Raw genomic sequence first — 26,501 nt, forward strand, 5'->3', positions numbered from 1 at the left:
CACACGCACACACAAACACACTGGCAAATCAAAACAGTACCTCCATTTTTCATGAAGGTAATAATATTAGTGCAGAAAAACCCAAACCAGAAAAAAGCTCTTCGACATCTCTGCCAAGGAAAAATACTCTTTAGTTTCAAATTTGTCCACAGGATCTATATTTGATGGGTTATCTACACAGAGAGAGCATGAAAATCCTTGAGGGACAGTGTTCTCTAAGGAACCTAAAACAAACTCTCACAAAACAAAAACATTAGTTGGCATCGAAAATGAAAGGAAAGGTCTTTCATGTAAAAGAAAAGAAGTCCCTCCCCAAAAAATACAGCAGGAAGACGTGCTGACTGTTTACCATTTTGTAACTGTAAAAAACTTTAAAACTGATAATACTTGAGGTTGAAGTCAATATTTGAAGAAGGATTCCAATTAATGCAAAGAGTTGCCACAAATCAACCTAGACCAAATTAGACCACAGTGTAATAATACCACCTGTCTTCCCAGCTCTTTATTTATTGCACTAACTGGTCAAGGCTAAATTCCAGTAGAGTTTGGCAGATATAGATTTGGAGACCAGGTTATCATATAACAAAAAGGACACATTCTTGCTTCAAGAATTTCTTGTAATAGTACATATGTCATGTTGCCTTTAAATTTAAAGATCTAAAATCAGGCATGATTTAACTGTAATATTGCAACATTGCACTTGTCACTTCAGAATTAGCAAGACCCTGAATTTAGGAAATTCAATAACTTACGGCTTAACATGTCACCTAGATTCATAATAATATCAAAGGACATGGTTCTTTCTATATTGGGAATTTTTTTTTGCCACCATAGTCGCAGACCTATATGTATTTCATTTTACATCTGATTGAATTGTCAAAATCTTCATTGCAAATTTAAAGAAAGTGACCATCATTTTTGGCTGATTTTTGAGAAAAAAGACTGTCTATCCAAATTATCCTTCTTGTACCTTTGACATGCACTTGGTGCACCAGTTTGCATTTGTTGCACAATCTCTTGCTGCCTAAGGGCATGACTCGTGTGATTGTTGCTACATTTGTAGACACATGATTTAGTCAGGCTAGTGTACCAGTGATTCCCGTTACCATCCTATCTAATGTCCTCACAATAAAAGCTACAGTTCACATTAATCAGTGTACTTCTTCCTGACTTCCATCTTCCGTTGATTTTGCTTGCTCTTCATGAAATAACTTTGCCATCTGGAAGGCAATCTTCTTCAGAGCCTTTTCTGAGAACGACTGAGCCTCTTCCTCTGCACTTTTCTTGGCTAGATCCATCCAGTGGTCCTTAGTTCTACTGAAGAAGTCAGCTACATTCTCGCTGGCAAGGACACTTGGATGGTCCTGTTTTGTTTCCAATCCTCCTTCATCAGAATCTACACACAACACAGCGGGTGAAACACAATCTGCCTAACTCTATGACCACATCATTCTCACAGAGTTAGTCACAAAATATATATCTTATTCTGAAGTTAGATAGTTAAGACAGTGCATAGCTTTTAATGCTTTCTCCTAACTCATTGCAAATCGAAATAATTTAGCAGCCCTTTTTCCAGACATCTGTATTCAGCTCCACAAAATACATTCCAGCTCTCTTGTCCATAGCTTTGAAAACAGAACTAAATTTAAACACAAAAGTTGTTGTGTCTGAAATTAATTGAACATTTCATGAGTTGCGGTCTTGCAAGGGTTCACCTCGACAAAACTGTACAGTAACGTGAATCAACAAAACAACATCATGAATATGTGAAGATAAAATGTATGCTTCTCCCATGCAGAGGAACCTAACTGCCTAACTCATGGAGCGCCACCTTGTGACAGCCACGCAAACTGAAACAGTACTATTAACCAATTATATGTCATAAATGGATTTTTTTATTCGGCCTTCAGGCTACATTATTTTAAATTTAGTGTGTTGTGATTACAAAAAGACAGAATAACAATACCTGAAGCACTGCCACTGTACTTTCCTCCTGTTGCTCCCAGGTGTGAGTCATCCTCATCCCCATCCTCCTCCTCGTCACTGGAGCTTTCCTCCAGCCACTCCTGGTCCTGGGGGTTAGAGGTCACCAGTGCCCTCCACTCATCCATTTTGTGGAGGTCAAGGGCATACAGATCATTCAAGGTCACCTGTGAACAGTAAATTTCATTTCAGTACATTTCTTAAGTGCAGAAGTGGTTTGTAAAGCCATCAACTTGATTAAAATGATTCAAAGTAAGATAATAGAAAAATACATGTGAAAAAATGATAAAATTACCTGTTTGTCTCCTTCCTCATAAACACCCCCATAAAGAAATAGAATCTTCCCCTTCACCACCATGAGAGTGTTCATCCTGGGGGAGGGCACCAGTGGTATGGACTCCTCCTCGGAATCACTGCCACTTTTCTCTTCTTCTCTTTCTCCGGAGTCATCTTCGCTCTCCGAGCTCTCTGCACCAGTCTCCTTGTCCTTCTTAGCCCTTCTTCTTCTTCTCTTGGAAGACTTCCTCCCCTTCAAGTTCGTCAGGAACCACTTCTTGTTCTCAAGATCAAGCATGTATGAGTCATCAAAGAAGTCTCCGGAGAGCTCTTCCTCATCTTCTTCGTCCTGCACTCCGCCGAAGAAGACAGCACGGTTTGGGGCGGTGACGCAGGAGGAGAAACCACATCGCGGGCTGGGCTTGATGCCTGATGGCTTCACATGGGCCCACTTCCATTTCTGTGGAGCTCCTTCAGCTGTAGAACCCTCTATATTTCACAATAGTAACAACAAATTGTAACAAAACAGAAATACCCCCCCTCCCCATTCTGTTCATATGGCTGCCATAGAAAATATTACATTCTAAACTGAAAGTTGCGAAGATCTAGAGGAATACATTTCAGGTTTTCACCTGCATAAATAGGAACATGTGTATACAATTTCACAAAACAGAACATTCCTCCACGGGTTATTCAAGTACAAAATACATTGTATTATACTTGTTACTAAAACATACACATAGAATACACATTTTGTCTGTCTTGAAGTTACATTGTCTGCAGTGCTTAACAAAAACAACATGGCACTTGAGGACCTACCACGACTATACACACGGACTGTCTGCTTGATCATGGTTGTCTATTGTTGGCAAAACAATCTTCACAGAGTAGGAAAATGTCTGACAGTGCGATGTCATCAACACAGCCCTTCAACTTGTACTTACTGTAAACCCCACATGAAAGCGCCAAGCCCTTACCCCACAACCAAGCAAGCGGAAAAACACAAAAGGCTGTCTCTTGAATGCTAGAAGCAAACATGTCCAAGCTTTCATGCAAACATGTCCAAGCTTTCATGCAAACATGTCCAAGCTTTGTAGCTTATACAATGCTGAACTGGGAGGGAGGGGTCAAGAAACAAAACTAGAAGTAGGTAGAATACTGTTATGTTTGACCTATTATGTCATCCCTTGGTCAAGATAATGTTTGATACAAGTGTTCCGGTTATCAAACAAGGTTCTACTGTTATCACATGGGCTTTCGTAAAGTCGCTTTGCATACACGGAGTTCGCCGCTGTCAAAAATTTAAAACCCGCACATGAACGTCAAAATTGCTTTTGTTTGACACCAGTTTTTTTTCAACTTCTGGCGCATTTTGCATTAAAAGATGTGTTTCCTTGGGTAGGTATGACAAAAATGAAATACAACATGGTGTGCACTGCATCACAATCACCATTGTTTGCAGCCTTCCCGTGGGTTGAACTGGTATCTCAAGTTGAGGGATACAGAATACATTGAGTTGTATTCTATACATTTCAAACTTCACATAAAAAAATTCTACTAAAATGCCTTTATCAACCCATTTAACAATAGTAAATTATTGCCTACAAAAGACAAGAGGTACTACTGCTGATGGTGTGCTTTCGGTTATAAATAAGAAATAAAATGAAACTCACTTTCCGGACTAAGTACAAACATGTCCGAGTGTACTGTCCCTTTGTCCACATCCCTCTTCACCTTAGTCTTGCTGTATCCGCCGTAAACGATCACCGACCCATCGGGAGTGGGGACGAGCTGGCAGGCAGAGCGTGGGGAAGGACCGACGCCGGAGGGGCTCAGTCTCCCCCACTGGTACGTGTCCAGGTTGAAGGTGTAAACGTCACAGAAGTACTGGTAGTTTCTGTGGAAGAGAAAGAAGGTCAGTCTAGAAAATCATTCTTCTTAATCAATTACGTTTATTGTTGACTGCTATAAAGAAAGCAATAAAGAATGCTATACATCTATGTTTTACTCAAAATTCTCCCTTACATGATGTTGTCATGGAAACCACCAAACACCACCAGTTGACGTTTCACAGCGACCATACGGTGTCCACTGCGGGAGGTGGGCCCTCCAGAGGAGCTGTGAAAAAAATAAATGTAGACAGTGTCATATCTACATAGTATGTTTTGCCTTTTTTCCATTCATGTATTTCATTTGTCCAACTCCCAAAATAGTACATCCTTAACAAAAGAGCTAAGGGATCTTGAACAACTAACTAAAAGTCATTGCTGTAGCCTCTGGCACAAGAAAATTCTCCCATACCATAAAGAAAGGCAAAGACAATTTTTTTGCCACAATGTTCTTGAAAAAAACAAACATGTCATCACCCCTTCTGCTCTACAGGTAAAGAGCTGAATAATAAGATTTGTTTTGTACAGAACAAAGTGCTTTTATTTCAACTGATATTTTTATGACCATCTGTCACCTTTCTCAAGGCAATTCTGAGGGGTTCACATTGCACGGTAGCTTAGTTGTTGTTACCTATAGATCGTTTTCACAGAACGTTCGAATACCGTTCTATACGCGTGGGCGCCATGTTGGATGATAACCTGGATGAATGGAACATGTATTAAACATGGCAGCACAACTAAACTTACCGGCCACGAGTACAGGAGTGCTATTTTCTTCTTATTGCCACTCATTAAGTGGCCATGCCAAGGTCAGGTATGAGGAGAAGGTCTCTGCCATTGGGTTTGACCCGTACAGTTTGCACAAATCGGCGTTTGATAGCGATTTAGCTCTAGTGCCGTCGGTGGAGTACCCGGACATAGTGAATTATCTTGTCCTGACAACCTCTTGGGCCACTAACAACCAAATGAAGGCGTACAAATCAATGGAGGCGTACAACTTCTTTGTGTCGGGCTGGGTGGACACCCTGCAGATGAAAACAGTCAGCCCTGACAAGGTCCTTGTAGCAGCGCGGGTAAGTTCACGTGGGGATTCCCCCTGGGGTTTGTTTTGAAACCTAGCACCTCCATATACTGTATTGATTTCACAATATTGTAGCGAACGTGTCGCGGGTTCAAGCGGTGGCCAAGTCCATGATATGCTATATCCTGAGTCAGTTTGATATGATTACACTATTATACAATCTCTTCATTTTCCAGGCGACCGTTTGGCAATCTCTTCGTTTCTTTTTTGTACAGGTGAAGCATTCACAAAGAAACACGGCAACACCATTGAAACCGTGGTTTCTCGCAGAAGAAAATGGAAACATTCTCCTCGCGCACTGTGATTGCATGGCGGGTGTGAGTGAAGCCTGCTCGCATATCGGTGCAATACTTTTTGCCGCGGAAGTTGGGGCAAGGCTAAGGAATTCAACATCCTGTACCGACGTCGAGTCTTATTGGTCAGCGCCAACATATGTCCGAAACATACCATATCTGCCTGCATCCGGGATGGACTTTCAGTCGGCAAAGAAAAAACACGCTTTGTTGATGGAAAACAACGTCACCCCATCGGCCACACGCACAGTGCCAGAGGGTAACACGGAAGCTGGTACAAGCTGTGATGAACAGAAGGCATTTTTCCAGAAGCTTTCCGAATCAGGTTGTCGTCCAGGCATCCTTTCCCTTGTCGCTCCCTTCAATGAAAAGTATATTCCAAAGGACATTGCACTTCCTAAACCAATCCCTGAACATTATAACCCAAGATATGCTGAACTAAGTTTTGATGAGCTATTAGAGAAGTGTTCCGAAGTAAATGAAAATCTCTCTCTGACACCAGGCCAAATCCACGCAATTGAAGAGAGCACACGAGACCAGGCGAAATCAAATGTCTGGTACAGACAAAGAGCTGGTCGCATTACAGCGTCCAATCTAAAGGCTGCTTGCCACAGTAACCCAGATAAGCCATCTAAATCTGTGGTTATGGGTGTATGTTATCCGCAGACACAACGTTTTGTCAGCCCGTTTACAAATTGGGGGCAGTTGCATGAAAGTACAGCACTGAAAGTATATGAAGAGAGAATGATTGACAACCATGAAGGTTTCCAAACTTACGAAAGTGGCCTACATATCAACAATGACTGGCCTTATCTAGGAGCAACACCTGATGGTTTGGTTGAATGTAAGTGTTGTGGGAAAGGGGTATGTGAAATGAAGTGTCCATTTACTGCCAAAGATCTCCTGCCAACTGATTTAGCAAATACCAGAAACTTCTGCTTGAAGAAAACCAATGACATAGTTCACCTTGACCGCTCACATGCTTACTACTACCAAGTACAGGCACAGATGTTCATATGTGATGTAGAGTATTGTGATTTTGTGGTATGGACAAAGAAGGGGGTGTTCATTGAAAGAATCCTACCAAATGCAGAGTTTTGGGATAGTGCAACGTTGAAATCTAAGGAGTTCTTTGACAAGGCAATCCTCCCTGAAATTGTTGGCAAGTGGTTCTCCAAAACCGAATCATCAGGATGAAAAAGAAACATTAAATGTTCATAATGTTCACCAAGAAAGATAAAAAACATCAACATATAGTGATATATAATGGTCTTTGTTAGTCTGGTCTCAGGAGACCATCTGTGCATATATAAAAGTGTACACATATTTCAGAACCAGACCTATTTCTGTATCTTCACTTCTAAGTAAGAAATTGCCTAGCAATATTGATACAATATATAATATAAGACTGTGTACATATATGTCAGAACCAGACCTGTTTGTATATATTTGCTATTATAATGCAAGTATTGAAGTGCATAGCAATATTGATACAATATATAAAACAGTGTACATATATTTAAAAAAACAGGCCTATTTCTATACTCTTAATACTATAATGTATTATAATGCCCAGCAATATTGATGCAATACAGTATATAATATGATATACAATAGTGTAAATATATTTCACACCAAGGCCTGTTTGTATATCTTCACTACTCCATGTAAGTATCGTAGAGCATAAGCTACATTGATACAATACATAACATTGTTGTATATGTTACCTATGTTGTGAGAATTGTTGTAGCAATGTTTGGCAATATTGATACATATGTATTCATAACCTGGCCTGTTTGTATATCTTCACTACTATAATATAAGTATTGTAGAGCATGAGCTATATTGATACAATACATAACATTGTTTGTATATATTACATATGTTAAGTGAGAATTGTTAAAGCAATGTTTGGCAATATTGATACATATGTATTCATAACCTGGCCTGTTTTTATATCTTCACTACTATATTTTTATATAAATATTGTAGAGTTTAAGCTATGTTGATACAATACATAACATTGCATATGTTACATATGTTAAGTGAGAATTGTTAAAACAATGTTTGGCAATATTGATACATACAATGATACATATTCATAACCTGGCCTGTTTGTATATCTTTACTACTAAGTAAGCATTGTGATGCAAAGCAATGTTAATACAATACATGGTATTTAACAATATAGTTATATCATTATAGAACTGTGCACATATATGTCTATTAGGAAGGTACAACAGAATCTGACAAGTTTGTGAGTGCACAGCACACTCTGGTAATCTTATCTATGGGTGCCAGAGCATCACCAGGTTTAGATTTTACTAAGGGGATGGGTAACGTACTCTGCAAAACTGAATATTTCCTTCTAACTAGACCAATAACACGCTCTACATGTATTCTTACATTAGCTATCTTACGGGTAGTTTCTACTTCTGATGCTGACAGTTGTTTTTTGCCTTTGGTAAATGCTGGTATATGCAGTTTTGCCCCTTGAAAAGCTACACTATCTGCTATAGTAAACCCCCTATCTGCTAAAACAATATCCCCTGGTTCTAACTTTCTTAAAATCCCACAGTTTTCAGTTAAATACTTATCGCTAACCCTTCCCCCCCAGGCCTTAGATATAAAAGATATACAACCTTGTGGTGAAATGCCAATTAGAAATTTTACAGTATTGTGGTGTTTGTAAGTGGACCAGGTCATTGCACGTGCTATCAGACTGGAAGGGCGTTCAATGAAAACTTCAAAACAATCAATTATAACAGATACTTTGTTACCAAAATTTTGTTTAAAAACTGTGGGCATGGTTTTCCTAAGTACATCACGTTGTGGCCAAAGAATAAGAAAACTGAGACGGTTATTCATAACAGAAATCCATTTGTCAAAAATTCTACATGTTGTGGACAAAGAAATACCAAAACGGTAAGACAGATCTTGAAGAGAAAGAGCAAGTCTGAGCCTCATCAAAACTAAAATGAACTGCTGAAAAGGAGAGATTACATTGCGAGACGTACACTTAACATGAGACACAACAAGCTGGAATACATTCATCAATATGAGAAAATTTGGCAAACCAGTGAAAAATCTAACTTTATCATCCCCCCCATTACTAAAACTACCCTCATGTAACTGATGTGCTAGGAGCTGTGTCTTGAGTTGGTCTTGTTGTTCAGAAAGATAGTTGACGGTAAACTTCATCCTGTCAATCTCCTCCCCCGTCATGTCGGTCTGGCATCCTACATCACACTTAGTTGGTTCATCCGGTGACACAGGTGGGCAAGGTGGATCAATGACGTTTGCTGAGAATGAAACAAACCCATACGTCACATCACATGTTATGTTTACATGTTGGGTGTTATAAAAGGATTACAGCTCCAACTTGCATTAAATGATAACTAAAAAAAACAGAACAGAACACAGTGGACTACTACTAAAAAAACATATGAAGTTCAAATGTCACGGACATACTTGAATGATCTTCTTCCTCAATTTTTCTTCGCTTTATGCTGTTTCTTGCTGACAACCTATCATTGCGGGCCAGTCCAATGCTGATGTCCAAGGCCCTGACTTTGTTGTGCCCAAGATGTTGTGTAGGCACCCAATCTGGGTCAGTACATGCATACAGGTCAGCAGGTTTCCCTGTAGGAGTGAAATGAAATAAGACATTTTTCACTATTTGATAAGATTTTTCTGTCAATAATAATTTTTCTTTGCACTATTGACAGGTTATTTTCCCAAAATAATCTTGTGAATAACAATTAACACCTAAATTATCCTGTGAACCCTAACACATATAATAGCAAAATGACTTAACCGTAGCGTTATTCTGTAAAAAAAATGGTACAAAATGTAGACTTATTTCTGACTAAGAATGGTTTCAAATCGAAACAATATGAATTGGTAATTCATAAAAAAAAAAAATGACCGAGACGGGTTCGAACCCACCACCCACGTATCTCTGGTCTTTCTAACAACGGCTCTACCGACTGAGCTATGGGTGCGTATGATTCCAACGGCTATTTCTTTATTGAAAAACTAAAACTTAGTAAAAACAACTTTGTTTGGTTTATCCAAGCACGGTACGAATTTGTATCTAACGTTGTCTGGGTGAATACATAAAAAACGAGAGCAACAGGAACTTATGTGTGTGCAAATTATAATTTGTGGGCACGGAAAAGGCTCGGAGAACGGGCAAGATGGCAGGCGGGCATAAACAACACCGGTACCGCCGAGCCGGGCGAACAAGCCCGTAAGCGTAACAAAGATGAATGAACCGCACAACAAGGCGGGAACTTTTTCAGCAGAACTCTTACACTGAAGTTCTCTCCTACGACTTACTTGAGACGAAATGTTTGCTACATACTCGTGAGTATGAGCACTTTTGCTCGTTTAGGTCCGCTCTGTTAATGTTCGCAAGCCATTGAGTCCGCCTTTCCTCCGACAGCACTCTCGTTTTCTCCCCTTGATTTTCAATTATTTTGGGAATTCTGAAAAAGCTGTATTCCTTGTCTCGTTGGGAATTGTTACCACAGCCATATACAGCACATAAGACTGGCATTGTACTTGTTAGCGTGTAAATAAAAGAGAAATGATATACCTTCCACCCGGAGCGAGCGCACAGCTGAAGCGGCAGATCGAATGTCACAACATATCATCCAACATGGCCGCCGTTCGGGTCGAACGCGATAGTGACGTCATTGTGAAAACGATCTATAGATGTGGTATCAAATGTAAAATATTCACATATTTACATTGAGAGAGCTGCTTTCAAAATGTCAAATTTTCAAAATAAATACACTTTCTTCAAGTTCAACTGTTGATACCAAATATGACAAATTCCTTTTTAGATAAATGATACATACATGATAGATACATGACGCATAGCTTTCAAGTCCATGAAATTCACAGTGAATACAATTTTGTCTACAAAGTACTACAAACATACGTTAACTGATGATATCTGCAAGCACAGACCTAACAGAATTATCCTTGTATGTCTAGTTTGTAAATCTTGCAGACTGGACATACTTTTAGGCTTTCCTCTTAGGTATTGCTAAAAATCACTCCAAACTAACTTGCCAGACTGAAAACTTACCTGATCTTCTCCCACTTCCTTGTGGCCAGGTGAAGAACCCACAGGTCCTTGTAGTGGTAGAACTGGGACTGGGAGGGGGAGGCAAACTCTCCTCCAAACACCCACATCTGGCCTCCTCCCTGGGCTAGTGATACTGCCTGCAACATGCAACAATGTAACTTGTTATCTGTACCTACATGTATTAATTCAGATTGATATTTCTAAAGGGATTGACATAAAATGAGACTATCACCTAGGATATAAGAGAATTTTTGTACACAACCAGGATGTACTTACTGTGCTTACGTTTCAGAAGCTCTGAGGAAGGTGTCTGATAGACACTCCCATATCCTATATTGTACCAACCTGATGACATTATTTTCTGGAGACTACCACCTTTTCAAAGTCAACCCAGAACCAGCCTGTAAGGTTTGAACCACTCACAACTGGATGCACCCCTACTCTTTTTGATAAGACTGGTGGGTTCTTTAATGTGTTCAATGAGTGGCTCTCCTAATACTGGACCTCCTGCTTTAAGTCCCATGCAAGGGAATGCCCATATACAACTCAAGCTACGTACTCCTATCACACATGGAGTGTGCCTTTCTCAGGGGTGTAACACTTTGGCCTGACAAGGATCTGGACCAAAATCATCTAGATTCTAAATGAACAAGTTACAACCCTAACCACAAGACCACCTTGCCACAAATAACTTCATGCAAACAGCACCATGTAGCTGTTGTAGAATTGGGAACATCATTTTTTAAGTCAGTAAAAACTTGATTTGATCAAATCAGAATGGACATGATAACCTTACCTGAAGGGTACTAGAATTTGTCAAGTGACTAGATGCCAAGAACAAAGAAACATGGTGAAAATAATATACTCCTCTACCCCCTGTAAGCAACAGATACATAAACTTGACTATCTTAATTGGTGAGACCTAACCTACATGTCTTACAGTACCTGATGTGCACACCTGGGTGGAGGTCCCTCTGGTATCCGCACCTGGCTCCATTCATTTTTCTTTATGCTGTAGAAGAACAGGTCATTGTACACAAAGGTCTGAAAAATAAAGGAGACAATATTCACGACAAAGCCCACTCAAAAAGAACACTTTTATATCTGAGAAATGACCCTCATTAGGAAAACTACAAACAATAAACAATGCAACATGAAACAATGCATTAAACTTCAGAGTTAAGTTTGCAAGAAGTCTATTTCAACAAGCATAAAACTATATTTCCATTGGGAAAATTTGTTGTATTGTGATATCTTTTTCCAGGCCTTGCCTTTTGCCCATTGTAGTACTCTCCTCCAAATAGGATGAGTTCCTCCTTCTCAGGATGGGCTACAAGGCTTCCGTTGCACCTGTAATGAAAGAGAGCATTACCAACACTAGTAAACCTTGTGTGCAATTATCAAAGTACTGTATATGTGAAACCATTAAATACAATCAGGGTGCTTGTCCTTAACAATTAGCATTATGGTATACAACACATGCATTGTGGAAATGAATTGCTGTTGCTTGTGTTATTCATAAAAATTTCTGATGGATACCCTTTCCCTGATGCCTGAACATGTAAGTTGTAACCATAACAAATTTGCTGGAAAAAAAAGGTAAAAGACTACCTCTGCAGGGAGAGGGTTAAACTAAATGTGACAAGTTACCTTGGCAATGGTGGTGCACATGGCTCTTCTGTAACTTGTGTCCTCTTGCGATCTAGCTCTTGGAACTCTGCTATTAGCGCTTCCAAGTCTTCCTAGAACACAAAGTATGTGCTTGATATAAAATGTTCAGTGACTGTACATGTACACAATTCATCATTCCCAGGGCCTGAGAGTTACATTACTTTATGCCAAATACAACAACTGGCCAATACAATGATGCTAAGAAATAGAGAGCATTATCTTGAATATCAAAAGGCTTCATCAGGTATCCAACATAACAGCATGATCTCTGAGTCTGAAATGACCAAAAACAAAGCAACATTGGTCCTAAGTGAAACACATTGTATTATATGTTACTTGAGTTTAGCATAGGTTGAATAAACACGGCTCACAAATAGTAATCGACTGGTTTGGCTGAGTTCCTGATAAGTTAATATAGGACTTAGATACCAAACACCCGAAATGTTTCAATATCTAGCATGTGCAGCTGAAGCACTTTAGTTCTACATTGTCAAACTGTATATATAGGATCACCTCTGCAAAATATGCAAAAAAAGAAGGGGACCGCAATCTGAAATGCCACATTTTTTTTCTTAGACCTCACTACTAGTAGTAGGACCTTAATTTGACATGCATTATTTTTTTCAGTATGCAATTCGCTCACATAATTTTGTGTCAACCAATATGGGAAGGGCCTGAAGGCCAACTGTCATCAAAGCCTGGAGGACAAAACCCAGGAGGAAGAAAACCTTGACCCACAATCTGAGACAAGGGTAGGCCAAGGACATAGCCTTGTATGGACCGTGACGTGAGACCATGTGCATCTCCCATGGGACACTTTCAGAGTTTTGGGTGAATTTTACGATGGCAAATTTTCTGTGTCGAGAGATAACGGAGTGAGTCATTTTATGGTGTTGTTCTTTGTTGGATTTCACTTTGCTAACAGTAAATTTTTCTCCTACTATAGTCCTGGCTATAAAAGCTATATAGACTCCCCAGGAAGCATTAAAACTCAGGGTCACTCTAAGATCAGTGGGAGGGGGGCATGAGAGAGAAATTTACGACTCACATCTGCCTCTGCACGTGCCTTCTTCTCTGCCTTTTTCGCGGTCTTCAGCGCCGTTTTTTCAGCTCCTTTCCCCTTCTTGTCCTTCTTCTTCCCCATTCCACTTACCACTCTGCTCTTGTTTACCTAGAAATAAGAGTAATTGACAAAAATTCAAGTCAAACTCCTCACAAGATTTCAATATTCCGCCATGTTTCGCTAATAATAGAGGCCCATGGGAAGGGTCAAAGATGAAAACTATTTTTTGGGCAATTTTACCCAGGATTTCGAGCACGTCCGTTACAGCAATGATACCACATGTATTCCACCAAAAGACAATGACTGTTATCGTAATAAATCACTGGCCATTTATTCGCCGGAAAAAATATGGGTCACACACCGAAACTATTATTTCCACTGAGGTAACTCCTGCCGTGATAGCCACAGAGCAGCCGTGGATAGCAGCCGGGACACTATTATTTAAATGAGCCAAATGGTTGAATCCTATTGGTCGATTCTCCCCACACATGCGGGATTACTGCAGTATCGCCATTTTGCTGTCGGCTTTAGTAATGTAGCCGAGATTTGGTAAGTCTCAATAGCGCATACAACATAATCTAAGTAGAGTCAACACCTCAAAGGAAACGTAGAGAAGACTAAAAAGTAGTAGAATGTATGTTTGGCTCTGGGGGAGACCACGAAAATCTCAGTGGCTCTTGTTCTCGTCACCAAGAAAGGCGTCGTACTGATGAATGTAACGTTATGGTTCTTAGCTCTTGGGACCAGGTACAACACCTTACAGGTAATATTTGTGTGGCTCTTAGCTCTGGGGACCAGGTAACACACCTTACAGCTAATATTTGTGTGGGTCTTAGCTCTGGGGACCAGGTAGGGCACCTTACCTGTATCATTTGTGTGGCTCTTAGCTCTGGGGACCAGGTAACACACCTTACAGGTAATATTTGTATGGCTCTTAGCTCTGGGGACCAGGAAAGGCACCTTACAGGTAATATTTTTGTGGCTCTTAGCTCTGGGGACAAGGTAAGACACCTTACATGTATCATTTGTATGGCTCTTAGCTCTGGGGACCAGGAAAGGCACCTTACAGGTATATTTGTGTGGCTCTTAGCTCTGGGGACATGGTAAGACACCTTACATGTATCATTTGTGTGGCTCTTAGCTCTGGGGACCAGGTAACACACCTTACATGTAATATTTGTATGGCTCTTAGCTCTGGGGACCAGGAAAGGCACCTTACACTTACAGGTAATATTTGTGTGGCTCTTAGCTCTGAGGACAAGGTAAGACACCTTACATGTATCATTTGTGTGGCTCTTAGCTCTGGGAACCAGGTGAGGCACCTTACAGCTTATATTTGCATGGCTCTTAGCTCTGGGGACCAGGTAGGGCACCTTACATGTGATATTTGCATGGCTCTTAGCTCTGGGGACCAAGTAGGGCACCTTACATGTGATATTTGCATGGCATGTGATAGTTGCATGGCTCTTAGCTCTGGGGACTAGGTAGGGCACCTTACAGGTGATATTTGCATGGCTCTTAGCTCTGGGGACTAGGTAGGGCACCTTACAGGTGATATTTGCATGGCTCTTAGCTCTGGGGACCAGGTTTGCATGGCTCTTAGCTCTGGGGACCAGGTAGGGCACCTTACAGGTGATATTTGCATGGCTCTTAGCTCTGGGGACCAAGTAGGGCACCTTACAGGTGATATTTGCGTGGCTCTTAGCTCTGGGGACCAAGTAGGGCACCTTACAGGTGATATTTGCATGGCTCTTAGCTCTGGGGACCAGGTAGGGCACCTAACATGTGATATTTGCATGGCTCTTAGCTCTGGGGACCAAGTAGGGCACCTTACATGTGATATTTGCATGGCATGTGATTTTGCATGGCTCTTAGCTCTGGGGACCAAGTAGGGCACCTTACAGGTGATATTTGCGTGGCTCTTAGCTCAGAACTAGGTAGGGCACCTTACAGGTGATATTTGCATGGCTCTTAGCTCTGGGGACTAGGTAGGGCACCTTACAGGTGATATTTGCATGGCTCTTAGCTCTGGGGACTAGGTAGGCCACCTTACATGTGATATTTCCATGGCTCTTAGCTCTGGGGACCAAGTAGGGCACCTTACATGTGATATTTGCATGGCTCTTAGCTCTGGGGACCAAGTAGGGCACCTTACAGGTGATATTTGCATGGCTCTTAGCTCTGGGGACCAGGTAGGGCACCTAACATGTGATATTTGCATGGCATGTGATATTTGCATGGCTCTTAGCTCTGGGGACCAAGTAGGGCACCTTACAGGTGATATTTGCATGGCTCTTAGCTCTGGGGACCAAGTAGGGCACCTTACAGGTGATATTTGCATGGCTCTTAGCTCTGGGGACCAGGTAACATACCTTACAGGTAATATTTGTGTGTGTCTTAGCTCTGGGGACTATGTAACACACCGTACAGGTAATATTTGTGTGGCTCTTAGCTCTGCGGACCAGGGAGGGCACCTTACAGCTAATATTTGTGTGGCTCTTAGCTCTGGGGACCAGGTAACACACCTTGCAGGTAATATTTGTGTGTGTCTTAGCTCTGGGGACTATGTAACACACCGTACAGGTAATATTTGGGTGGCTCTTAGCTCTGGGGACCAGGGAGAGCACCTTACAGGTAATATTTGCGTGGCTCTTAGCTCTGGGGTCCAGGTAGGACACCTTACAGGTGATATTTGAGTGACTCTCAGCTCTGGGGACCAGTGAACACACCTGACAGGTAATATCTGAAGACCAGGTCATGTGCTATACAGGTAACATATACATAATGTATATGGCTTATTGTTCTGTATATCTGTAACCAGGAACTGTACAGGTAATATATGCATGACTTGTCAGTCTCGAGACAAGGTAGGTACTCTATCTACAGATAACATATAGATTGTTGATCTGGATACCTGTAAGTATATGTATATAAATAGGTGACATATGCATGGATGTTTGGTTTGGACTAAGGTACCATACGGGTAAAATTTACGGGTAAAAGTTCGTTGGCTGGCTAGACACTAAAAATGTACAGAATTGGTGCTGTTTGTTTGATTTTTGGTCTAGAGAAGGCCAAGGGTGAGGTAAGGTATTGTACAGGTTTATCACACAACTTACAAATGCGAGAACAAGATTACTGCTCTTGATATCTCCATGAATGACTGGGTTTTGCATGTTTGTTTACAGACATCACTGAGACCATTTCTTCTTTTTTCAGGGGATTGATGCCTGAAAACGTGAAATGGCAGAAGAAGACAGGCTGATTACACAGCAGGAGTCAGAGCTCTTCATGCATCACTTGTCTGTCTATAGAGTGGTCATCAAAGTACCTGTTAGAGTCCATTCCAAGACACCATGCGGATGTTTGTTGCCATTGTTTAGAATTGATTTTAAAGTTTTGTAATTATATGTCTAGGACATTTGATACTTAAGAAATATTTTTAACACTGTTTCAACTTTATAAATATATCCCTGGTCCTGTAAAACTTTGGAAATATTCATGGTGTGAAATTGGATACTTCTAATGGTTTCTAAATAATGATAACAGCATTCTACCATTATTTACCATTTTCTACCATTTTTTGTAAATGGTTCGGTGGGCTGGGAAGATAGCAATTCACACATCCTTGCAAAGTATGCTTGGGTGCCATGCAACAATGGCCCACCACAAAGGATCCACCAGTGCCCAGCAGTGAAGTCTAAAAATATACAGATGCAACAATAGGGCTTACTTTTATGGGGGCAATAAACTAATTCTACCATTTGGCCAGGTTTACCATTTTTTGTAAATATTTGTAAATGTGAAATAATCACAGAGAGGTTTCACAATTATTCTAAATAAAGATATTTTTGTACAGTTACTTTCAAAATGTTTCTAAAATATTCAAAGAAATTCAAATAAATGAGTATTTTCTTAGTCAATTTTTTGAAAATAATTTAATTATTGTGGCTCAGATATTCTTTTATTCAAAATAATTTAGACTAATTATAAATATCGCCTAAAAACCCTCATGGTGTCTTGGAATGGACTCTAGTTGTTAACGTTAACAACATTGTTGGTCCAACTGAATACTACACGTTGTATAGAAAATATGAAATTTTCAGGTAGATTGGTCAGAAGTACAGTGTCCTGATAAATTGTGGAATAAGACTGTTGGTTTGTTTTGACCCCTTTGATACAAAGTCATCTGAGTGACACATGTTTGGGGCTTCAAAACCATATTAGCATATACTGGTAATAAATGAACATGTATGTTATATTTAGCACAATATTTTATCTTCTGCTGGTACTAAGATATATGTGAGTTTGCTTTGCCAACGTGAGTACTGTGTATAATTAGCAGTATATATACATATAGAATACAACACGATGTATTCCGTATCACTAGAGGTATCAGCCCAACCGCGGGTCGGATCACCCGACGGCCGGTGATCCAACCCGCGGGAGGGCTGGGACCGAGGCCCGAGGGTGATGCGGAATACACCGTGTTGTGTTTTATTTATGTCATACCCACCTGAGATGCTTTGATGCGAAATGCGCCAGAAGTTGAACAAATTTGGTGCCCTCAAACAAAAAGTGTTGCAACAGCAATGTTCCAATGTCCGAATCAGGTGTTCGAATTGCAAACCGTGCCGTATTCGGCCCGTTCGATTTACTCGAAGGAAGCATGTGTGATACGCCTTTCGAACCTGTGCGATACGGAAGTTATGGCCTGGTCTGGAACACCCGTATCGAACGTTTTCACGTCACAGGTATGACATAATATTCATGATAGTTTGATCTGCCATTTTTTAAATTCTTACCAAAATGAACTACACGTGTCATCTCTATTGTTCCAAGTGTCTTTGTGTGCAGTATATATAGGTCATATTCATATGTTCATATTTCAATGATGCCTGAGAAATGTACGTCAGCAATCACTGTATATAACGTTATGTTACTGCATCTGTAAGCAGTGACACCTATAGCAGTAACGTTAGGGCAATATAAACTAGTCTGAATTGCTCTGAGGAAGGTGACAGATGGCCGGTGACATTGGTGTGAAATAAAGAAAGGGTTGTGAGAAAAAGAGTCTCTTCATTCACTGAAATGTACATTTTGATAAGAAATACTGGGGTGCATGGAGGGTGTTAACCTTTTTTTTTAAATTTCGTTGGCGGATTAAGTGCATCTGTATAATGTTTGCCAGTTTACTTTATATATATATATATATATATATATATGGAATATGGATATGGGTGGTTACCGGATCACCGGACCTGTGTGTAATATCCAAAACCTGTCCCCAAGACACCTTAAATAAAAAAACCTGATTAAAAAAAACTTACGCGTGCTGCTTTCGTGCGGTTTCCCTACTCACATTGGTTGTGCAGGGCACGCCCGTCCTGGCTCGTACGGGGGTGAATCCGCAGCTCGAGCACAGAGAAAGTTCTGCATGCATTCTGTTAGGTTTTCGTATGAAGGCGTTACTTACCACGTACGGATCGCAAAGGATTGCCTACGTTTTGTACGTAGACAGCACGTACGACGGGTTGTGCCCCTAGCTTACCCTGGATTGGACCCAATAAAATGAAACGATATCCACCTCAACGACAAGTACTAGTGTAGTAGTAGTATCCTGCATAATGTGGAGCCGAGGTGTATAAATAAAGTGTACTCGTTTATGTGTGTGGATTATGTTTGTAACTTATGAACCCCAAATAAATATAGAGCTTAGAAGGCACTATGTTTTGGAAACCAACGCCCAATGTGTTTGAGACCACTGATCACAAAGTTACCTAGTAACAAGTAACTCGATAATGATCAATGATTTCAGTATAGCAATTGGCATAGCGACTTTGCAAGCATTTATGAACATTTCAGCCAAATTTGAAAGAAATCCGATTTTCATAAAAGAGTCATAAGAGACATATGAAGTTTTAAACGTTCACGTTCAGATCGCGGAAGCCGCGTTCCAACCGCTATGTTCCGCAGAGACGATTCTGAGCACACACCTGTAACGTTACGTTTTTACAGCCTGACGGTTGATGGGAAACTACCATGTTTCTCCATATTGGGTTTTGATAAGGACTTCTTAGTGGTAAGATATATTGTGTTAGATATCGATAAACGGAGCCAGTCGGACCTGGGCCCGAAATGTCCTGAATCTGAGGCCGAAATGTCCTCGGCCTAGGCCTGGGGCCAAAACACCCGGATTGGAATGGGGCCTATCTGCCCAAGTGCCGAACAGCCCTACATTCGAGGGGGAGCTATATTTTTACTTAAAACTTTCACAACGGTGGGCTAATATACTGAGCTATCTGTGTTGTTAGAAATGAGCTATCTGTGTTGCTAGAAATGTTGCACTTTTCGTTATTTTACAATTGTTTGAAGGTACATGAGTCCATTTATCTGTCGAAGTCGTCAGTTTCCGTGATCTCACAAAAGTCCAAACCCGGAAAGTCCGACATTACAAAATGATGTCCATCCTGAAATAGTCACAAATTTCCATATAACTCTACTAAAAGTAGTTCGGCGATATCAGCACTTCCCTCTGCAAGTGGTTACACCCGGTATACCCGAACGTTTATCTATGAAGTCCTCTTTTTATTTTCCAAACTTCAACAGCTCAAAACTCAATAACCAATCAATATGATTTAATGAGAATTCATACAGCGACTTAGTAAGTTTTCATAGACATGTCGACCAAGTTTGGTACAAATCCGTCGTTTCCTAGGAGAGATATGAAAACCACTGCTGACGTTCCAGTATCGCACAAAGTGAGGGCGCACCCGACCGATATGTTCCACATAGGCAATTTTAGGCCAATTTGAACCCCGCATGACGGGAGTGCGTTTTACTTTATGAAACGAGGAAAAAGCGTTGTATATCGATGAAATTTTCACCACGGTAGGCTAATATACTGATCTATAAGTAAGTCAAGCGATTTTGCTCTTCTAACTATCTACTTGGAGATATAGGCGATTCATATTTCCTCATTTTTCAGCTCGTGCGATATCTTTGCAGCAGGTGGCGCTTATCGGTGTCATTTGTCGACGTTTGACTTACTTGAATTCATCAATTGTCATCTGTACAATTGGCAAACATCCGTATGTTGATATTCCACTTGTCAAATGGCCTTCACAGTGCGCCTTGATGAATACATTGACAAAGAAAATACTAGTTATACATAATGGCGACATTCTATATCCTGGCGAGTCAAACTCCAAAACTTTAACTGAGAGTTACTTGGAAACGAATCATCATCTGGTACTGGGATTTCAGAGAAAGGCTGAATAGGTTCACATGAACATGTGTGACGAATATGACAAAAAATCTGTTGCATCTCAGATGAGATACAAATATGTTTAAAAACTGGGACCAGAGTACGTCACCTGATCTCACCTATGAGTCTGCTCTGCGCATAACAGGTCTCAGTCGTCTGAACGCTCAGCTGAGGAGGGACATCCTATGTCTTAGATGTGCGCAGTCTCTTGCGAACTCTAGCAGATACAGTTCATGGCTCCCATTGCGGCGGGGGAACTTATAGAAATAATGTCAGCTTCACTAGTTTCAAATGTAGGACGTCCCGGTTGAGTAACAGCACTTTCCCCTATTGCGTCAGACTCCTAAGTGAAAACTTGCAGTGTTTTTTTAAAGGAATCGGACATATTAGTGTAACGTATTTAATATGTTGTATATGTACGTATATGTGAAGTGAACAATGTACAAAAATTGCAATTCAGCCCTTTAAGGACCGGTGCAACAGTTTTTAATCTAATAAACCATTTCAGCATCATTTCATGTTACAGTTTTGCGCTCGATGCAGGGCCACATCGTGACATCCACGTTTCGCATCCGCAAATCAAGGTCGATTTGAAGCGCATCACGAACAATCGCAGTTTCCTTCGTAAAACAAGAACGGCACGGTGATTTTCGATGAACCTTTTACAACGGTAGGCACATATCACTATCTACACTTGCCGTTAATAGGTTTGTCCTTCCTTTATTCAATTGGAAGTTCAATTAATTTCTTCTATTTTTGGACGGATGCTAAAAAACGTACCGGGAAAGTCCGTCATCACAAAAAGAAGAGGTAGGGTTAGGTAGTTCACTCGTCCTCATTGAAATACAAAAATGGCGATTCTTGGGTCGAAAAATAAAACAGCTCATTTTTCAGTCAAAACTACATGATTGTTTGGGAAAATTCCTCTTTTACCCATAGCCAAAAATGGCAACTTTTTATTTTTGTACCCATTGGTTGTGTATTACAGGGCAGGTAACAAACGTTACTGGCAACGTTTGTTACAGCGGTACTCTTTACCTTTTTTCTTCGAGTTGATTGACAGTATTGGCTACATCTTCTAGGTATAAGAGGACGTACCTAGGGACATTTAAATTAAAAAGTAGGCATGCGCAGCTTTTTTACACCAGGTCAGATAGATGATGTTAACGTTTATTACCGAATTTGGCGACATAAGATATCGCGAAACGATTTTCTTTGAACCAACTTTGTTAGGTGCAGAATAATGTTGTAACATAAAATATGCAAATTATTGGTCAAAATAGCTCAATTTGCCCTTCTGAGACAAAAAGAGCATTTTTCCGCAAAAACATAAGATATTGCGAAACGATATCCGATTTTCTTCAAACCAACTTTGTAGGGTGCGGAATAATTTTCTGAAATGAAATATGCAAATTATTGGTAAAAACAGCTCAATTTGCTCTTCTGAGCCAAAAAGAGCATTTTTTCGCAAAAAAAAAAGATATCGCGAAACGATATCCGATTTTCTTCAAACCAACTTTGTTGGGTGCGGAATAATTTTCTGACATGAAATATGCAAATTATCGGTCAAAAAAGTTCAATTTGCTCTTCTGAGGCAAAAAGAGCATTATTTTTGCAAAAACATAAGATATCGCGAAACGATGTCCGATTTTCTTCAAACCAACTTTGTTGGGTGCGGAATAATTTTCTGAAATGAAATATGCAAATTATTGGTAAAAACAGCTCAATTTGCTCTTCTGAGCCAAAAAGAGCATTTTTTCGCAAAAAAAAAAGATATCGCAAAACGATATCCGATTTTCTTCAAACCAACTTTGTAGGGTGCGGAATAATTTTCTGAAATGAAATATGCAAATTATTGGTAAAAACAGCGCAATTTGCTCTTCTGAGCCAAAAAGAGCATTTTTTCGCAAAAAAAAAAGATATCGCGAAACGATATCCGATTTTCTTCAAACCAACTTTGTTGGGTGCGGAATAATTTTCTGAAATGAAATATGCAAATTATTGGTAAAAACAGCTCAATTTGCTCTTCTGAGCCAAAAAGAGCATTATTTTTGCAAAAACATAAGATATCGCGAAACGATGTCCGATTTTCTTCAAACCAACTTTGTAGGGTGCGGAATAATTTTCTGAAATGAAATATGCAAATTATTGGTAAAAACAGCTCAATTTGCTCTTCTGAGCCAAAAAGAGCATTTTTTCGCAAAAAAAAAAAAGCGCGAAACGATATCCGATTTTCTTCAAACCAACTTTGTTGGGTGCGGAATAATTTTCTGAAATGAAATTTGCAAATAATTGGTCAAAAAAGCGCAATTTGCTCTTCTGAGGCAAAAAGAGCATTTTTTCACAAAAAAAAAAAGATATTGCGAAATGATGTCTGATTCTCGTCAAACTAACTTTGTTGGGTGCGGAATAATTTTCTGACATGAAATATGCAAATTATTGATCAAAATAGCTCAATTTACCCCAAAAGAGCATTTTTTTTTTGCAAAAACATAAGATATCGCGAAACAATGTCCAATTTTCTTCAAACCAACTTTATTGGGTGTGGAATAATTTTCTGACATCAAATATATATATGCAACTTGTTTTAAAAATTCCATTTGCTCTTCTGAGGCAAAAAGAGCATTTGTTATTAACGATATCACAAAGCAATTTGTTTTTGGACAGGTGCTACGGTAAAACATGTACAGGGAAAGTACATCATTACAAAAATGAGGTAGGGTTAGATTGTCATATTGTAAAATTGACATAATTTTTCATATAAATCCGTATATGAAATATCAATAGTATCACTGCTTCCTTTTTCGTGATACCACAATCTCTTTGGAGTTATTCCAACTTTTTATTGTAGAGTTGTGAGAAATAGATGTCGATTCAAATAGATAAACTCCCATCAGTTCTTATAAAAGTCTAAATTTTGTCATCAGTTAATCTTTACTCATTTACTGATTATTACGAATCCATTTTCGTCTTCTCAGTCACCAAGATCAAGTCATATTGGTTGTATTAGATGTATACAAGTGGAATAATAAATGAGAAGGTTTTAATGCTATGCATCATAGAATATGCAGTGTATTTCTAACTTTACTACAATATACTGTACACAAAAGAAAATTAAAGCAATAGTCTAGTGAATCTGTATAGGTTCAAGAACTTTATTGTGCACCAGTAGGTAATGTAAACAGACTTAATTCACTATCTCCTTCGCTCTGTGACACAATTTGCACATAAACAACTTTGGGACAAAGTAATAAATTAATTAATAGTAAGTGACAAAGTTATAAACAACAAAAGACATGTCATCTCTCTTCCTGTAAGTTCTTCGGAAAAACTTTTGTGTTTTTGACAAAAACATAATTTAAGTATTGAGCTATTCAAACTAAATATTGTCACCAAATTTCATCACAATGTTGCCATGTTCACTGTTGGAAAATATTAACACCTCTCAACATCAAAGAACCGACTCATTATATGACACATTGGACCCTTCCTTTTCCAAAGCTGACAGAAAAGAAGTCAACCTGAACATATTTACACTTTGGATATCACCATTTCACATCAGAGTAGCCACATGTCCCACATAGTCATTGTCATGTGTAACAAATTACAACCTTACAGAGTACGACCTAGGCTACTGAAGAGAATCAAGCACAAATTATAAATATAGAACATGACATAGAACATCCATCACAAACTTCCAGATAATTCACACAAAATCAATGTCTAAAAACTAAAAGGTACACATGACAACACTCCTGTGCAGCCAAGAAGTTGTCAAAATTGTGATAGAATTAAGATGGGTGTCATATTGTTGCAGACTGTATTATACAACAAAGGGAAATAGCTTCAATTGCATACAATATATGTTCCATATCTTCTGATATCAACATAGCACAGGAAACCTAATCTTACTTAGGCCACACCAATTTAATTTCTTGGTTCACGGATTCGCTCGCTCCTATTTTTTGGGGAAAAAATAAAAATAAAAATTACCACTCAGCAAATTTTCACCATCAATGAAACCATTCACCAACTTTCTGGTGTAACAAATTGGCCTTAATATTATATAAGCTTCTTAAAATGTGGGTATTATTATTGCAGTCATATTTTTCATTCATGAAGAATGGGACAAACATAAAAACTGACACTACTTTTGTAATTTTAAACAAACTGGTGCTGTAACTGTACAGTAATAGTGTTTTTGTACTTTTTTCAAACTGAAAACCTTTTAAGTTTTATTCTTTATGTTTTGGATTAGCCCTTACCTTTACCCCAACCATTTTACAAACTCGCTCCATATTTTTTATGAAAAAATCCGTGAACCAAGAAATTAAATTGGTGTGGTCTTAGTATGTAATTAGACAAACCATGTAATAAAAGCTGAGGGCTCAAAATACTGGGTGCGTGTGCACCCTGGTGCACCCAAAATTGGAGCTATGCACCCAATTTTTTTCTGTGGGTTCACCAGCACAGTGCACCCGAACATTTTATTAGGTTTACACAAAGGTCATGTTAGGATATCAGAGTATACTAGTATACACAATGGTCTTCGCATCTAAGTAATAGAAAGACAACTAAAATGTCTGTCATGGTACAAAATGTACTTGTTTAGGAATTTAATTTAATAAGCTTGTAATTATCAAGTTTTGTAATTACTTTTTTTTTTCTGACAGTCTACTTTATTTTATGTGGTGCACCCAAAATCTCACCCAATTTTTTCAGTGCACTGTGCACCTAATCCAAAAATTTGAATTTCGAGCCCTGTAGCTCCATCCTTTCCATACATTCATAGCTGCAAGAAGCGAAAAGTGGAACCTATCCCAGACTTTGCTCCAGGATCTTAGTTCGTTCTTCTGGTTGAATAAAGTCTTCATCAGTGTGGGTCTGTGAGAAGCCTTCCCTGTAGACTCTTCCTTTCCTTTGTGACTTTCTCCATCTAAAACAATGTACAAAAAAATTATTACCTCACAGGCGAGACAAGATATACAACAAGGTATTGGCCATCAATCTTGTTCCAGTGGTCTGACCAGTGGGTCTGTGCTGCTACAGGAATGATTTATTCCCAGGCTAGAAAAGTGCTAAATAAACCTTTAAGCAAAAAAAAATAAGGTAACTTAAGGTATGCTTACTCTCATTAGATATAATGGGAAGTTTCTGGCTTCAGAATGTGTCTTCAGCTAAACATGTACTAGTACAGTGAAAACAAGCTAAATGCAGAATTGTGTTACCTGGTCCCCAGAGCTAAGAGCCACAAAGATATTACCTGTAAGATGTGTTACCTTGTCCCAAGAGATAAGAGCCACACAAATATTACCTGTGAGGTGCCCTACCTGGTGCCAAGAGCCAAAAGCCACCCAAATACATGTATTACCTGTAAGGTGCCCTATATGGTCCCCAGAGCTAAGAGCCACACAAATATTACCTGTAAGGTGCCCTACCTGGTCCCCAGAGCTAAGAGCTACACAAACATTACCTGTATGGTACCCTACCTAGTCCCTAGAGCTAAGAGCCACACAAATATTACCTGTAAGGTGCCCTACCTGGTCCCCAGAGCTAAGAGCCACACAAATATCACCAGTAAGGTGCCCTACCTGGGCGCAGAGCTAAAAGCCACAGAAATATCACCTGTAAGGTGCCCTAACTGGTCCCCAGAGCTAAGAGCCACAGAAATATTACCTGTAAGATGCCCTAACTGGTCCCCAGAGCTAAGAGCCACGCAAATATCACCTGTAAGGTGCCCTAACTGGTCCCCAGAGGTAAGAGTCACACAAATATTACCTGTAAGGTGTCCTACCTGGTCCCCAGAGCTAAGAGCCACTGAAATATCACCTGTAAGGTGCCCTAACTGGTCCCCAGAGCTAAGAGCCACGCAAATATTAC

At 39.7% G+C, this 26,501-nt stretch overlaps 3 protein-coding genes across 5 annotated transcripts in view; 1 reads left to right on the forward strand and 2 right to left on the reverse strand.

The window, feature by feature from the left end:
- Positions 1-111: 111 nt before the first annotated feature.
- LOC118416982 (kelch domain-containing protein 4-like) overlaps positions 112-26,501 on the reverse strand; it is a 27,781-nt gene continuing 1,391 nt past the window's right edge. Inside the window, exons 2-12 of one of the 2 annotated variants that reach the window (XM_035822276.1) lie at positions 13,716-13,735; positions 13,340-13,462; positions 12,271-12,362; positions 11,892-11,970; positions 11,566-11,664; positions 10,621-10,757; positions 4,285-4,377; positions 3,933-4,156; positions 2,279-2,748; positions 1,967-2,150; positions 112-1,396 (exon numbers count right to left, since the gene is read on the reverse strand). In XM_035822276.1, coding sequence (XP_035678169.1) covers positions 1,152-1,396; positions 1,967-2,150; positions 2,279-2,748; positions 3,933-4,156; positions 4,285-4,377; positions 10,621-10,757; positions 11,566-11,664; positions 11,892-11,970; positions 12,271-12,362; positions 13,340-13,435 — 1,719 coding nt within the window. In that variant the 5' untranslated portion in view covers positions 13,436-13,462; positions 13,716-13,735 and the 3' untranslated portion in view covers positions 112-1,151. The other variant, XM_035822277.1, reaches the window with a different exon arrangement.
- Positions 5,304-6,754, forward strand: LOC118416984. The gene has a single exon (XM_035822280.1). The coding sequence runs from the start codon at positions 5,340-5,342 to the stop codon at positions 6,717-6,719; it is 1,380 nt and encodes a 459-aa protein (XP_035678173.1). The 5' UTR covers positions 5,304-5,339; the 3' UTR covers positions 6,720-6,754.
- LOC118416983 lies at positions 6,777-10,245 on the reverse strand. 2 transcript variants are annotated; one of them, XM_035822279.1, is made up of 3 exons: positions 10,123-10,245; positions 8,994-9,164; positions 6,777-8,824 (listed from the first exon to the last, which is right to left on the reverse strand). In XM_035822279.1, exons 1-3 carry the CDS (start codon positions 10,178-10,180, stop codon positions 7,749-7,751), a joined length of 1,305 nt encoding a protein of 434 aa, XP_035678172.1. In that variant the 5' UTR covers positions 10,181-10,245; the 3' UTR covers positions 6,777-7,748. The 2 variants fall into 2 exon arrangements, with proteins under 2 accessions (XP_035678172.1, XP_035678171.1); XM_035822278.1 differs by lacking the exon at positions 10,123-10,245 and adding an exon at positions 9,864-10,116.

This window comes from Branchiostoma floridae, chromosome 6 (assembly GCF_000003815.2).
Source record: "Branchiostoma floridae strain S238N-H82 chromosome 6, Bfl_VNyyK, whole genome shotgun sequence".
Taxonomy (NCBI): domain Eukaryota; kingdom Metazoa; phylum Chordata; class Leptocardii; order Amphioxiformes; family Branchiostomatidae; genus Branchiostoma; species Branchiostoma floridae.